Consider the following 17,645-nt stretch of genomic DNA (forward strand, 5'->3'; position numbering starts at 1 on the left):
AATGTACTCAGAGTCATTAATTTTAGAGCTGGGACCACTAAAGTAGATTCTTAAGACCTGCCCTTTAAAAGTAAATCTAAATGTTGTTTGAGTTACTGGACTTTGTTATCTAATGATTCATAGTACAGTGTTTGGCGTTTTTTTTTTTTTTTTTTTTTTTTTTTTTTGTTGTTGTTGTTGTTGTTTGTTTTATTTTGTTTTGTTTTTTAAATTGTGTCATCTTATCAATCTCAGATAACCAGATGCAGTAGTCCAGAGGATTTAGCTAGCTTAATCTGTCAAGGCTTGTTAGGGAACTTGTTCAAAGAAAGACTTGCTCTATTTTTTGACTTGGAGCTGTTCTTTGGCCTTAAGATCCCTTGGCACCTTTCCCCACACATTTATTACAAGAATTATTTGAATCCTAATCAGATACTTCTTCTTGGAGTAACTGTTGTTCAGTTGAATCACTTGTGTCTGATACTTTGTGACCAATGTAAGCTTTTCTTGGCAAAGATACTGGAGTGGTTTACATTTCCTTCTCCAGGAACAGTGTTAAGTGATTCGCTCAGGGTCATATAGCTAGGCAACTTTTGACATCATTTTTTAATTCAGGTCTTCCTGATTCCAGGCATAGCACCCTGCCTACTGTAACACCTAGATGCCCAATTGACAGACGTCAAGTGACTTGCCTGTGATCACACAGTTAGTAAATGTCTGTGACTAGATTTGAATTCAGGTCCATTACACCATCTAGCAAGATAAGAAATTTCCATTGCAGGAAGTATATTCTAGGCACTCAACTGTATTGAGGAAAGAGAAGAAAAATTCCTAGCAGACTTTATTTAATCTAAAATGTGATACTTGATACCATGGAATGCCTAAATGCAATGAAATGCTATGCAATTCAGCAAGCATTTACCAAGTGACTATGTATCAAGTATTATTCATGTATTAAGCATAAAATAAAATTCCCTGCCATCAAACACCCATGCAATTACTTGCAGGATAAAGCATGTACACAGATAAGCAAAGACAAACTATATACAACGTGAAATAATTTGGAAGAAGAATACTATCAATGTGTGTGGAAGTATCATTTGGACAGTCAACCAGCATTTATTAAGTGCCTACCATTTGCTAGGTATGGCCTAGATAAAATGTTCCATATATTATCTTTGTGCATTTTCTCTGGCTAGAGTCTCCCTCAAAGGAATAATTGTCCTTCTTGAGGGGCAATTGAGTTTTGGTCTTTGTAAGTGAGTCCATGGCACATTGGAGGGAGTGTTGGATTTGCAATCCAGAAGGCTTGAGTTCATATTCTTCCCCAGAAACCTATTAGCCATGTGATCTTGAACAAGTACTTTAACTTGTCTTAGATTTACTCATCTGTAAAGTGGGATCATAGTAAACTCTACCTTACAGGGTTGTTGTAAGGAACAAAAGAGATGACATATTGAAGATTTTATAAACTTTATGGTGCCGTATAGATGATAGCTATTATCATTATTTTATAATCATTGTGATTACCTTCAGTTCCAGGTATGATACCTGACACATGGGTATTTATTAGATGTCTATTGATTGATTACATGTATTTTCAATTAATTTACTGCTATGCCTGTAGTAGTCTCCCTCATCACTGCTTCTTTGAATTCTTGGAATTCTAAATAAAATCCCATATTCTATAGGAAACCTTTCTTTACAAACTTAATTTCAATTCCTTTCTTTTATTAATTTATATGCTGTTTGTATCATTTATGACTTGATTCTACATATTCATTTGCATGTTGTCTCCTCTATTAGATTATAACTTTTTGAAGTAAGGATTTCTTTTCCCTTCCCTCTTTTTAGATCCTGAGTAATTAGCATAATTTTTGGCATATATTAGGCATTTAATAAACATCTATTGATTGTTTATGCTAAGTGTTGAATTCAAGTAAATTATAAAATGACCTCTTATAGAGATGTATATAAGCTAATCCTAGAAGGTGGCTAAAAGATTCCAAATGGCAAAAGTAAGAATTGATATCATTTTAAACATCCCTGTAAAGGCACAGATATAAGAGAAATAATTTCATAGGATCACGATCTAGAATTAAAATAAAGTTAATTCATTCATAACTCTTGATTTACAAATGAGATAAATGAAGCCACAAAGTGATCATACTTGTATGATCACCCATATAGTAAATTATATGGGAAGCAAAAAGGCCATTTGTTTAGAACTTGGACTATACAAGGCAGAATAGTGTCAGATATGTGGAGAAAGTTAGTGAGCTAGATTATGGAATTGGTTAAATGCTAAACAGAAGAAGTTGCATTTCATCCTAGAGGTAATAAGTAGTCCCTAGAGATTCCTTAATGGAGAACTGCTATGCTCAATTTTGTGTTTTAGAAATGTTACTTTGGTAGACATGCTGTGTATGTATTATTGAGCAGAAGCTGCAAAAAGGACTCAATTATAGTACATTAGTAATGTCATGAGGAGAAAAAGTAGGTCTTTAATTAATGAGGTGACCATATGGGTAGAAGGAAATCCATAGATATAATGGAAATTGGGGAGGTAAGATTTAGAAGACCTACCATAGAAGAAATGGAGGCTCAATGTGGCATATGGATGGTTTTGATACTAGAGAAAGAAGAACTGTGTATCCTTTGGGATTCCATCATCTAGCCATATGTGATCTTCCAATTATGGAGAAGAGAACAAAAAGAGAAGTTAGGAGAAGAAATCGTGAGAAGTATTTTTTACCAGACAATATAGACTGCTAGGAATTTTTCGTCTTTTCTCCCCTCAATATAATTGACTAACATGTGCCTAGAATAAACTTTCTGCAATGGAAGAAGATTCCTTATCTTGCTAGATGGTATAATAAATAATATTGGGTCTAAGTCAGAAAGAACTGAATTCAAATCTAACCTCAGACATTTATTAATAATGTGACCCTGGGTAAGTCACTTGATCTCTGTCTGCCTCAGTTTCCTCAACTGTAACATAGAGATAATCATAGCACCTAATTTTCAGGATTATTGTGAGAGTCAAATGAGCTAATAATTGTAAACTGCTTAGTTTTGTACCTGATAAATAAATGTCATAATTTGTAGAGTGCCAGGAGGTTTTGAGTCTTACTGTTACTTAGTTCACCAAAACTCCCTTATTGAAATAACAGAGACTGCTTGACAATATAATAAATCAATAATCTAGTGACTGAAGCAAAATGCAAACACTACTCTTTGGATTAAAAGCTAAACCTCTGAATTTAGAACATGAAAGAATTTCCTCAAGGAGACTAAAGGTATTTGGGAGAAATGGTATGTTAAACTTTACCTGAGACAATGGTATGATAAACTTTACTCTGATGCATATCTCAACTATTTTTGTCTCTGTCTAAGTAACCAGAGGCTTAAGGGGTTTAATCATTTACATTATAGTAGATTTTGTTAGACTATAGGAATTTTAAGAGTATACTTTATATCAAACCTGAAACCTATGAGCATTTGAGCTATATATATTTTTCTCTCTGATCAATAAACTGTGAAGGGTCCATAAATAGGACTTTTCCACCTGGCCCCAGTATGTTCTCACATCCTTCATCTCACTACAGGATCTGGACTCCACTAATAATTATAACTATTAATTATCTTCATTTAAGGCTTAGTTCAAGTCCCATGTACTTTATGAAGATTTCCTGAATCTTTTTCATTATGAGTTCCTATTCTTCCAGTACTATTTTGACTTTACATTGGATTTATTCCAAATTTGTATTTATTACTTGTCTCCTCCAATAAAATATAACTTCTTTGACAGCAGGTTATGTTTCATTTCTATCTTTATCTTTAGCACTTGGCAGTATTTGGCACATAACAGATAATGAATATAAGTTAGTTTATGAATTTAATGAAGGCATGGTAATTGAAAAAAAAAAAGAGGCATGATGGAAGTGAAGTAGTAAGGATGGCTTTGGTGGTAAATTTAAATAACTATAACAGTGATGGTGCCCTCTCCAGAAACTGAGAATTTAAAGGGAAAGATCAGTTTCAGGGAGAAGACAAGGAGTTCTATTTCATACATGCTGAGTTTTAGATACCTATAAGACATACAAGGAAATGTATTCAGCAGTGATTTGATACCATTAGATCTAAACTCAGGAAAGCTCTTATTTTTATTCTAAAAACTGCAAATAAAAATTCACATTAAGTGAAAACTTTATTATCTCCTATAATAAATGGGAACTATGTGGATATATAGATTTGAGAGTCATCACTATAAAAGGGATAATTGAAATCATAGCAATTGTGCTCACAGAGAGAAAAGGGGTAAACAAAGAGAAGTGCTAATATCTATTGAGTATACTCAGGAGTAGATTAAAAGAAACAAATCCATTGGGTCATTTATCATATGTAAACTAATTGATGTAATATTGATGGTATTATCATATTAATAAACAGCCTGCAGTGAACTCTGAGGATCACTTCAGCCTGGACTGTTATTCTTATGCTGGGTATTGCTATGTTGAAAAATGTCCCAAGTACATTTTACTACTTCATCGTTCAAGCCTACTGGGTCCTGAGGTGACTAGGGGTGGAATCATCTATGTTTTTGCCTTGTGTACTTTATATAACTGTACTTTAATATCTTCCTTGTCTTACACCCAGAAATTTGAAGAATACTGGCTACAAAAACATAGTCATATGTGAGACTATATCTATCAAGATAAAATATTGTGTAATAGAAAATAATGGTGCCTAAGGTGAATTAGTTTTGTACACCAATATCATCATAAAGAGTTACAGGTGATGAATTTTACCTATAATTACTTAAGGTTATGCATTAATAAAATAGTAGCAGAGTATATAGAGTTCTTTGTTTTCACAGAATAGCTATTTATTTCCATATAATATCATAAAAATGACTTGCTCTTATCCTTTCTCATAATATACCTGGGATGTTCAATTAAATATATATATATCAAATACAGAGCTTGTCATTTTATATTAAGCACAAACTGAGTGCTCATTCTCATTCCCTATGTATCATACGCTTTTATATTGGCCAACAAGTGTGATTAATTCCACCAATGATGCTTTTAATGTCCTGTCAGGTCTGACAGCATGAACTTGTGTAGCTTTTTAGGATTAATTTCTATTGATTTCTCCATATATTTATTCAGTCTTCTTAAAATGGCTGATTTTCCTTAGGAGACACTTTTAGTGTTCTGTACCATAATATTCTATGAGAAAAGTTGATACCCAGAAAAGCAACAGAAAACTTATGTCTCGTTATTCTTTGCTTTGAGACCATTGTTTTATTGCCTTCAAATAATTTTTCCAAAAGTTGCAGGAATGTCCTTAGGTCATTAGAACTCAGGATTAAGACCACAACATAGCATTTTCACTCTTTCTGATGATGTTTTCCTGCATTTTGTTCTCTTTCTCAGGTTTTTTTTTTCCCCTCTTGATCCGATTTTTCTTGCACAGTAAGATAACTATAAATATGTATACATATATTGGATTTAACATATTTTAACATATTTAACATGTATTGCACTACATGCTATCTAGGGAAGGGGATGGGAGGAAGGAGGGAAAAATTTGGAATAGAAAGTTTTGCAAGGGTCAGTGCTGAAAAATTATACATGCATATATTTTGTAAATAAAAAGCCTTAATTAAATTAAAAAAAAGAACTCAGAATTAAACATTAATTACATTAAATTTAAAACTTAATTGTGTCTATATAATACTTGTTCTGTCTCCCACTTAGAGATAATAGGAGCATCAAATAAAATAGTAACCATAAAAGTCCTTTGATTCAAAAGATTCACACATCTTACTTCTATTAATATTTCTAGTTTGAAGATGCCCACCTGAAAGGAGGAAGGGTTGCATAGTAGGTAGAGCACTGAGCCTGGATTCAGGAAGCTCTGAGTTCAAATCTGGTCTCAGACACTTCCCTGAGCAAGCCCCTGTTTGCCTCAGTTTCCTCATCTATAAAATAAGCTGCAGAAGGAAATGGCAAACCATTTTAGTATCTTTGCCAAGAAAATCACAAATGGGATCACAAAGAGTCAGACATGACCAAAACAACTGAACAACAACAACTATTAGCAAGTAACAGTAGACTTTAACCATTCATTTATTGGCATGTTTGAAGAGTTGGCTCATGGTTTACAGAATAACAGACTGGACTAGTAAGTCTAGTCTCTGGGTCAAGAATCACAAAATGAGTCATGGGGATAGATGCCAGGACAGCATATCTGCTGCTAAGGATCTTGCCACCTGTTACCTTTCTCTTTTAACTAATGATTCTTGCTAACTAGGTGTTAAGCTCAATAATTTCTACCTGCTGATTTCCAAGTACCATAAGAGTCAAATAAATGTTGGCTCCCTGGGGAAAGGTTATCCTATCCTAGTTACACCCTGGTGATAGGTTTGTGTCATGAATGCAGCTGCTGTTTTTGTACTGACACAGCTGAAGAGGAAGTCACTTGCAGGTTCATTGCTTAGATGAGCCAGCATTCTAAAAACTCCATATGATGATCTGATTTTTGCTATAAAGTCTGTACTTCCTGGAGAGCTATTTCAAGAAGAACTCATGTGTCTAGGTATATGTTCTTTTTAATGGTCAGAGAGTGATGAAAAACATTAAAGGGAATGGTGTCTTCCTCATTCAGAAGGCAAGCAAGTATAATGCACCATCTTTGTTACTGAAGTGGAGGCCTTGTGAAATTCTACAAATTGTCCTTGTCCAGAAGCTTACTTCCAATTTTAAATGCCTTTTCTAAGGATAGGAATCATTGGCAGCCTTGACAATCTTTCTGGCTGACTTTCACTCTATGAAAGCCTGTTATGCTCCATGGGCATTTCAAATTAGAGACAAAGCTTTTAAGCCTTCAAAACACAGCTGCTGGGACTCTCACCTTAAAGAATAGAGTAAAAATGATGAGTATAATACAGCAAGTCCATTGGATATCTTATGTGTATAAGACTTTTGCTTGTAGATTTCTTCAGTGACTTGAAAAATAATTTTATTGTAAGTTTGTATGTATGGGGTTACTTCAGCAGTTCAACTAATAAATCATTTATTTTTATGATATACATAAAATTTCTTAAGATAGGTTCTGGTGGCCTTGAAAATTAGTTGGGGAAATATAAACACTGTAGTTTCAATTTTGACTTCCAGTAAACAAAGAAACAGCATTTTCTCTTCCCTTCATACATTTGTGCAATTACATATTAATACTATTGTATCAAATTTACAAAATGATGGATCAGTATGTCTCCAAGGAAATTGTGCAGTTCATGGTGGTGCAGGGGAAAAATATTGGATCTGAAGATAGAGTGCCTGATCATAAATCCTGTCCATTCTATTATAAGTATGCAATCCTGGGCAAGTTGCTTACCTTCTCTGAATTTCTTCTTCTGTAAATGTTGAAGTAGATGACTTTTGATTTCATTCTCATCTATAAATCCATTATGCTATGATCATATATTTTAAACTGACTTCAATAAATTCTTCTATAATCCATTCTCTTATTCTGATGGCTAAATTCTTTTTAATAACATCACTATCTTCTACCCAGACACCCTGACTAAAAATCCCATTATGTTTCACTTTTATGCACATCCTCTTTTTTATCAATCTTTACAATATTTCACATTCAGATTCTTATTATATTTTATGTAGACTACTGCTGCAGCTTCCTTGATAACCCATCATGAACCTTAGTCTTCTTTAATAACTTTATGCATTTTTGAAACATTATTATTCCTAAGCATGGTTCTGCTTGCATTACTAACCTTACCTTTCTCTGTTTTCTCAAGAGAAGATCACTACTATGCAGAAATAACAGGCCTTTTGGAGTTATTCAAATTTAGTGTTTTCCTTCATGCAGGAGACTATTTAAACCACTCAGGATAGATGAACATCTCCTTTGTACACATCTCCTTCTTGGAGAGGTATTTGCAAAGTAGAAGATACAGGAATAATGGTTGAAGAATGGCATTGGTGCAATACACCATCCCTTAAAATACTCAAAATGTTTTCATCATGTTGTTGGTTGCTAAGCATCTAGTTAAGACTGGCATGGTTTGCACAGACTGAGAAGAAAGCATTTGGTACAAAGTGGTTCAAAAATTCAGGAGTTTCCTACCATAACCTGCTAAGCAGGAATGTAACTGAAAAAATAAGCTTAATAAAGAGATTGAAAGGAAATGTCTTAATATAATGAAGAAATAACATTTAGTTCTTTCATTCTCTGTTTCCCTCTATGATCAGCTTCTGCCCTAACTCTACTTCCTAGATCTAGGTTTTTAGGAAACTATTTCTTTCTTGTAAAGAGACTATTTCACTCTTTAAAAAGATATACTGACTTTTCTTCATCTCTACATGTTTTTCTTAGTCATGAAACTAGTTCATGCTGGCTAGGTAATTGAGACAGATGGTCCCTAAAATAGTGCTCTGCACACATTGGAAGCTCAATAAATATTTGCTGATGATGTTGAGATAAAAGAAATCATAAAATCTTATAGAGAAAGCAAAGTCAAAAATATTTCTCTCATTTGTTCAAGTGAGAAGATAAGAGTTCAATTAATTATCTTCACTTTAGAGAATTTTGGGGGAATAAAAATTTTAAAGGTTGTAGAATGCTATAACTAGGCTCAGTTATTGAAATTCAAATTTTTAATCTTCATATAGAATCTTTTAAGACATTTGAGAAGACTCCCAGTTTTAGGGCCCTAAACAATTCATGATCTGTTTAGTATGTATTATATTTAATACTGGGAAAGAAATCAAAATTTAACAACCCAGGCTTTTTTTCAAGATATATACTCTACTATTTTTAGATTTACCAACCCAGGGAAGATTGTTATTTATAAACTTTAAACAATATAAAACAATTTTTAAAATGCTAAATCAATCACTATCTAGAAATCTGATCTTAAATAATTATAAAATTTTAGGATTTGAAAAGAAGTTGTAGATCATGACATGCCAAAGTTTAATTAGAGATGAGAACTTGAATCTCACAATAGGCAAATAAAATTTTCATGGTCATACAGCAGGTAGTGGAATATATAAGACTGAAACCCTGGCCTTCCTGCTAACTTAATCATACTTGAATGACATGTTGGGAACAATGTTTCTCAAATGTTTTTGTTCTCAGTAGCTCTCATACTCTTAAAAATTGGCTCACATGCTTAAAAAAAAAAAAAAGAAAGAATTTTAACATGGATTATATCTATCATGATTTACAAAATTAGAAATTAAAAAAAATCTTAGTATTATTATGAGGAGAGTTTTCATATCTTTAAATTCCAAAAAAGATTTTTGGGATCTTTAGGATTCCATGGTACATACTTGAGAGCTATGGCTCTAGACCAGTGGTATCAAACTTAAATAGAAATGGGAATTACTAAACTGCTCATAAGGATCCATGAGGACTGTATGTTAATTTAAAATGCAATATTTGTTTTATTGCAATTTAAATTATTTGAAGTATTTTCCAATTACATTTTAATGAAGTTTGGGATTCACTTAGAAGTGTCATAGGCTACCTGTTTGGAGTTTTGGCTTTAAACTATATTCAAAGGAAGCAGAATGGTAAATATGATTTAACAAATGATTTATGACCTTGAGTAAGACCTTTTTTTTCTCCTTGGGCCTTAGTGTAAAATAAATATAAAAAATGAAAAAAAAAAGTGTAAAATAGCCTTACCTATCTATCCTGCAGAGCTGTTGTGAGATTCATGAGTATTAATAACATTTATCTGTTCTATAAATGACAATAGTCTAAAGAATGTGTGGCATATTTCTAATTTATTCAAATTATAAAAAGCATACTGAGTACCTACAAACAAGCAGATACTTAACATGAGAATAAAGGCCCTTAAATGCCTACAAGCTAATTCTAGATCAGGTCCCTATCTTCTATTCTCTTAAGAAGATTCCAAGATTTATTTAAAAGTTTTGTGACAGTTCTGTCCTCCCTCAAACTTCCTATGACTCCCCCTTTCTTCTATTCTAAATTAAGAATCTTGACTTATATTGGCCAAATAGGCCAATCACTATGAACTTCCTCTTTTCTCCTCTACCTCATCTTCTGTCCTTTTTGCCACTTCCTCTTCTTTCACATTTATCTCACATGATATAATTGCCTTGCTCCTTATTAAAGTTACTCCTTAATACTTATTCAAGTAATCCCTCTCCAATCCATCTTCAACACATTGTTTTATCAATTTCCCCTACTCTTTGACTTTTTTTCAATCTCTCCTTGGCTATTTTCTCATCTGTCTGACTACTCCTTCTATGTCACCTCTGCTGAATCATTCTCCAGATCACTTCATCTAGTCACATGCATCCCACAGGTTTCTATGCTGTGCCTTTTGGTCTTCTTTCTATCTACTTCACTTAACTAAGTGAATTCATTCATTCATCATTGGATTTAATTACAACCTTTTTGCTGGTGATTCTTAAATACTACTCCAAAAGCCAAGTTCATCTCAAATCTTGCATCTCCAACGCCTTTTTAATCTTTCAAAATATACTTCCAAGTAACATCTTAAACTTAATATGCCCAAATTATATTTTGTTATCTTTCCCTTAAAGTCCTTCCTTCTTCCTTATTATTGTAGAAGGTAACATCATTCTCTCAGTCCTTTGGGCTTGCAGCCTAGGATTCAACCTCAATTCCTCACTATTTCTTAACTTCTATGTCCAAACTATCGCTAAGATCTACAGAGTTCACCTTTTTAGCATTTCTCAAACACACACCCTTCTTTCCTTTGAAATCGCCATATCGGTTACAAGCCCTCATCACCTCACACTGATTCTTCCAATAGTCTACTGATAGGTCTGCCTACCTCAAGTACTTCCCCACTCGAATATATCCTTTGTTAGACCATTAAAATGATTTGATTGAAGACTAAAAACAAAACAAAACAAAAATATTAAAAACAAAAGATATAAAAAAATTTTCTTATTAGTCAAAAACCACTTGGGACCCAGCTAGCTGTAATATTGAGGTTAATGCAAGAAAAATTTAAGCATCACAATAAATATTTTAAAGGAAAAGCAGTTAAAAACACAATTCTTTAAACATTATTAGAAAAGTTCTGTTAAATATGAAAGAGGGTAAAATAAATTATAAGCAAAACAATTTTATGGAATAACCCACCATATGAGAATTTTCCTTGTTTCACACTTATCCAGGACATCAGTTGGTGATAGAGTATTCATTCTTCTTGCTAGGAAAAATAAATTTCTGATTTCTAAAGAAGAAGAAATAATTCAGTCAGTATTTTTCAGTATTACCTGAAATCTGAGCCTACTCTCTTTCCATTTTCTGGTTCTCCAGGATCTGGACATAAGTTCGATGCTGTTTTAATACCTCCCTCATTTACTGCAAAACAGAGGAAACAAAAGAAAATGGTACAAGATTAGGAAATCAAACAACAGTTTAGAAATTTACAGGGGAAAATATCTGTATACTTTGTTATAAGACAATACAATTTGAATAGAATTCATTTATTGAGACTACATTATTATAGTTTACATAATCAAGTTTTACTTAATGATTATATATATAAGGCAAAAAAAAAGGTTATATTCTTCTAAATTGTTTTTATTTTGATAAGATTAACTGAATCACGATAAAAATGGCCATATGGGCAGATTATATTTTGTAAAATTTTTACCAAATGCTTACATCACCCAAATGGTCATTTTCCAAGTAACAATGCCTTTAGCAGTGACAGCAAAGAATGACATTACCACCTTCTTTGAAAATTTTAAATGAGCTACACTATCTCCATCTTTGTAGGAAAAGCTGCACAAGATAATAATTAGCATAAAGTATATTATTTAAGTTCTTATGATTTATTTTATTCAGTACAGCACCAAAGCAAATCATCTGATCTGTCAATGTAAGTGATAAAGCAATGATTCAAATTAACATGAGAATTACATGATTTATGAGGTAAAGGTTGAAATGCAGAACACAAGAAACCATAGAAATGGTGTGGATTAGTGGAAAGGTCCCTGGATTGGGAGCCATAATAAATGTAGTTCATGTGGTCTTCGCTGTATGATTTTTGAGAAAAGGCATCATGTCTCTTTGGGTTTCAATTTCCTTGTATGGACAAACAAACAAAAACAAATTAAAGAAATAAGAGAGTGCAATCATTATTGCCTCTTCAAGCTCTGAACTCCAGCTAAATAATAATATAACACTATAATAATAAATAAATAGGCTGAATGGGAGTTATTTTCCCTGACTTTAACTCACTTTTCCTTCATACCCAAGCATTTCAATCTTACCTTTCCTGTAAGCATACCCTCCAGTTCTTTACTTATGCTCTCTGGAAATTCATTTGTCTTTTTATTTTTTTTTAATTTTCCTTAATATTAGAAATTTCTTCTCATGGTCCTTATAGCTTCTAGCCATAATGTAAGTTTAACTCTCTCTAAAAAACACTACATCTTTATACATCCTCTACAATACAGAATGTAATCTTACTTATCACTACCTTCCAAATTCATATTCTCCATCTCTCTCTCTCTCTCTCTCTCTCTCTCTCTCTCTCTCTCTCTCTCTCTTTCCCTCCTTCCCTCCCCGTTTCTGTGTGTCTCTCTGTCTCTGTCTGTTTCTTTGTATCTGTCTTTCTGACACACACACACACACACACACACACACACACACAATCAGGAGTAGGAACAGATAAGCCGTCTCTCCTTCCTGGCATTTCCAGACTCTCTTCTACAACAATTTCTGTTCCTTTGATGTTAACCTTATCTGTCTGTCTATCTCTGTATGTTTCTCTGTCTCTCTCAATATCTCTGTGACTCCATCTCATGACTACACACACACACACACACACACACACACACACACAAAATCACAAGAACTAAACAAGCCTTTCTTCTTATCTCCTCCATCTTCTAGAACAATCTTTATGATTGACTTCATTTAATATGGTATAGTGTACCACTTCTCAAATCATCTAAACCTCTCCTATATCTTTCTTAGAAGAGGACTTCTCATTTTTATCTGCAAAAAATAACATTTAAAATTTCTTTCTTGAAATCTCTTTCCCAGTTCCACATTTTGAATCAATTTGTGGTCCTCTTCCCTTTTCTATTCTATTAGAAAATTAAGTGCTCCTTTCATTTGCCAATGGCAATACTTCTATTTGTTTCCCAGAGTCCATGATCTCTATCACTTTCAAAATTTGTCTTTTCAATCATCCCCCTTATAGGCATTACTAAACCTTTTTGTTCCTTACAAACATACCCAGATGTTATTTCATCCCATCCTTAAATCACTCTTAATTGACTCTACTATCCCTTTAGGGTCTTTAATTAGTTGACAAGTAAATTGTATCTTAAAAAGAGCTGGGGTTTTCTAGCTAAATTTATTCCTTAGGAATAAAATAGCTCTCTACCTCTATTGTCTCCACTTTTTCCTTCTTCACATAATTCTTAACTCCATTCTGTTCTCTTTTTCATTCTGTTCTTATTTGATTAGAATTGCCCTTTCCAAGGTCTTAACTGTTTTCTTCTTTCAGCGGCCATCTCATTTTGATTGTTGTGTACTCAATGTCTATCATAGTTCTTGGCAAAAGATAGATATTTTTAAAGGTAAAGTTGATGAATATGAATATGATGAATAATTCAATTCTTGATCTTCTACTCTTTTATACGAAAGAAAATTCATTTATTTTCTTAAATTGAATGATTATCACTATGTTCATGTATTTCCCAAAAATCTCTATCTCCAATCTTTTTTTCATACACCCAAAATTGCCTTGTGAACATTTCTACTGGATATCCCTCCATTATGTTAAATGTTAAAATATTTGAAAATGAATTTATTATTAGAAGTGATTTTTTTTCTATTTCATCTCTTTGTCATTGTTCCCCTCTTGAAAGCAAGAGACCTATATATATATATATAGGTCTCTTGCATATATATATATATACACACACACATATACATACATTTGTATATATACATATATGTATGCATACATATATATGTGTGTATATCAATATATAAATATCTGTGTGTATTTGTAGTGTTCCTCAAAATACAAAGATAATGATTAGTACATTGAAGATACATGTGGTAAATGACTAAAATAGTTAGGTATGGATGGAGGATTGTGGGAACAGAGAGAAAAATCATAGTCTTGTAATCTGAATATCCTTCATGATATATTTAAAGTATTATCAATTATACTTTCTTTTTAATAAAATTTTAATGCTTATTGACAACTTTTTTATATTGTCTTCATTTATTATGATATATTCCTTTCTGGGTCTGACCCCAAAAAGCTATCCTTTGTCTTCAATATTTTAAAGGGATTTTGGGAGCCTTTGCAAATCTTATAGCAAGGTCCTACTTAGTCAGGGATATAAATTAAAAACAGTAGCATTGTTTCTAGCTACAATATAATATATGCTATACTTAATATCCTTATTTAATCTGTGACTGTTTGGTACCAGAAGATAGTTACACTAGAAAACATAAATGATTCTGTTTGCTTTTATCACTTTAGATCTTCTTTTCTGATACCTTAAAGGATCCTAGCCCATCACCACATTTCTAGATTATTGCAATAGCTATTTGTTAGTTTCCCTCTCTCCTATTTCTTTCTACTATAATCCACCTTCTACTCAGTTGTCAAAATGTTTTTTTTTTTTCTGAAAGCACAAGTCTAACCATATTATTTTTCAACTCAGTAAATTCCAGTGATTCCCTATTCTATTTTGTATCAAATATAAAAAGTGAAATTTGGTAATTAAATCCCTTCATTACTTGACCCCTTCCTATTTTTCCATTCCTCTTTTCACATTACTTCTCTAAAAATACTATAAGATCTAACTAGAAAGGCCTAATTGAGGTTCCTTGCAAAAAGCATAATTGACATCAATGCTTTTTGGATGCTATCTACATTACTGTACTGAAAGATGTCATGGAAGAAACATTTAGTCAGATATTCTATTCATAAATTTTATTGTTTACTGTGGTTGAGAAATTATTTCTATCAATAGGACATCTAAGAAAGAATAAAGTCCAAATGAATTGCATGATAACTCTAATTATTTTTAATCTTGAAAATCATGTCAGTTCAGTTTTTCACATATGTGTTTTAATTTCAATGAATAACAGGAAAACTTAGTTGTCATTAAATTACATTGAGTTAACTGTAGCTAACTTCCAACAAAATGACCATTTATCAGTCAATTATCCAAATTTTTTTTTCATGTTTAAGATTTTCAAGTCTAGTTGAAATGTTAGACACTTTAATGTCATAATAATATTTTAATTATATTGACACAAAGGATTTGACACCATTATATAACCCAAGTGTTGGCAGAAAAATTAGTAAGAATATTTTTAGTATGTGCAAGAAAATAATGTAGCACAAAGGACTTGCACACTAAATATCTTGAAATGCCCTGATAACATAGTAATCAATATAATTTAACAGAATGATTTTGACACTGTTAAAAATGATCATGATGAGTAACACAAATGTCTGATGAAAGAGGAGAGGTATTTGTTATCTGTAATAATTCCATTGCCTTTTTCATAAATGTTATTTTTAAAATGTGTTAAATTTTGTCCTAATACATTAAATTAAATATTGTTTCTTAAACTTTCCCTTTAACATATATACATATATTATGTGGCTATTATAGTTTTTTAAATGGTACTAAGATACCTATCATCTGTCTAACCCTCAGATAAGAGTTGGACCACCTGATCTTTTCCCTTGGAAGAAGTTCCCCTCTATTTTTGAGATTCTATGACATACATAGCCCCCTAAGTAATTAATTGATTTGTGTAGATAGTGTCTCCTATATAAGACTTTTTCTAATCTGTAATCCAGCTCCACATCCAGAGATTAGTTTTCTTTTTCCATCCTGCTTCTCATCTTGAAATTGCTTTGTATAAGTCATTTATTTTTATATCTGCATGTTTGTTCTACTACCCCATCCCGCTATAGAATATAAGTTCCTGGTTTTTTTTATATTACCTATCCCTAGTCAATATCTTCACATAGTACATACCAAATGCATGTTTGCAGAATTGAATTTGATTATTCTTATAAGGAAATTAATTTAAATTATCCATTAAATAAAAAATGAAAATTTACTTTTTTTTTTTTCTCTGTCATGGAAAGTTTTCATTAATTTAAAGGGTTTTCCCCTGGAAATATATAATTCTTAATTTGAAAACTTCAAAAGTGTAGATGGAAATGAAATCAAAATATGTCTAAGTAATATTACCATATATCTATCTATTCCTAAATCAGAATCTAATGATACAGCTACAGACTCAGAAGAAAGGGGGCTCAAGTCACATTTTCTTTTATTGTAAAAACAATGGCTCATCTCAGAATGAATATGTTCCTCCAATTCAGTAAAAGTAATCCACATTTTTAAAAAAATGTTCAATGATTCACATATTTAGTATTTGCCATGCATGTTATAGTATAATTAATAGTGTTATATTGAAATACACACAGGGTTCAAAACACACACACAATACAGAAAGCACAGACTTCACTCTTGCACCAGAGAAAGTAACAAAAAGAAGTACACTCACAGATAGAAAACTTGTTGCTGTTGTCTTTCCCTGGAAACAATTTAAATCCTCTAGATTTAAAATCTATGGCCTTTTTCACTAGTTAAGAAAACAAACAAAAACATGTATCAGGAAAAACATTCTAAATGGTGAAATTCAAGTTAACAAATTTTGTTAGCATGGAAGTATGCAAGTTAAAGAGATTGCTTTCAAAAATTCTGGCATAGTCCATCACAGGAAAAGTAGCAAAATAATGACCTTTAAAGGAAAAAAAAAATGTATTCTAACAGAATTGTGAATATGATATGGATGAAAATAAATCCCTATATAGAAGTAATTTGTTTGGCACTATGCTGGGTGATGTATTGAAGGGAAAATAATGATAATTATGTTTTTAATTTAGGAGTGCAATCTGTCCAAATTAGTGGAATCAAAATAAACAAGAGAAACATGATTGGATTTTTATGCAGCTATTTTTAGGGAAAATATTTTAAAAAGGAATGATTTTTAATGTTTATTTCTCCCATTATTAAACTTTAGATTTACTTCACACAATGACAATACTATTGATAGAAAGATTCACTTGACATTTTTTTTTTTTAAACTAATTATCTTCTTGGGGATGCTTTACAGATTTATAGCCAATCATTCCTATTGACACAGATACATAAATTATAATATTTCTAAAAACAAACAGAAACACTTTGAGGGGAAACATTCTATTTTTCATGCAGAAGTTATCCTACCTGTATACATCAACCCAGTGATTGGCATGTTTCTACTTTTTGCTTATTTTTATTAAAAATAAAACTGGAAGCAATTAAGGAGGAGTAATGGGGAAAATAATAATCTTTATGGTTAAAGAAAAATAAACTATATTTAAACCTCTTTAAATATTGATTGTTTAAATGCAAATTGTATTCACTACAAATTAGTACTCTGCTGAGGTCAGGTAACTTGACAGTTACCTTAGGTCTACCCTTGAAAATCTGTTTGTAATATTCTAAAATTGATTTTGACTTCCTGCCCAATTAATTAAAATTAAGGAGAGTTTGATGAATTTCAAATAG

The 17,645-nt window shown here is 32.0% G+C and overlaps 1 protein-coding gene across 2 annotated transcripts in view; it reads right to left on the reverse strand.

Annotated features, from left to right (window-relative positions):
• CSMD3 (CUB and Sushi multiple domains 3) overlaps positions 1 to 17,645 on the reverse strand; it is a 1,575,929-nt gene that overhangs the window by 899,341 nt on the left and 658,943 nt on the right. The window contains exons 8-9 of one of the 2 annotated variants that reach the window (XM_031954893.1): positions 16,597 to 16,674; positions 11,295 to 11,382 (exon numbers count right to left, since the gene is read on the reverse strand). In XM_031954893.1, coding sequence (XP_031810753.1) covers positions 11,295 to 11,382; positions 16,597 to 16,674 — 166 coding nt within the window. The remainder of the gene's footprint in view (positions 1 to 11,294; positions 11,383 to 16,596; positions 16,675 to 17,645) is intronic. The other variant, XM_031954946.1, reaches the window with a different exon arrangement.

This window comes from Sarcophilus harrisii, chromosome 1 (genome assembly GCF_902635505.1).
Source record: "Sarcophilus harrisii chromosome 1, mSarHar1.11, whole genome shotgun sequence".
Taxonomy (NCBI): domain Eukaryota; kingdom Metazoa; phylum Chordata; class Mammalia; order Dasyuromorphia; family Dasyuridae; genus Sarcophilus; species Sarcophilus harrisii.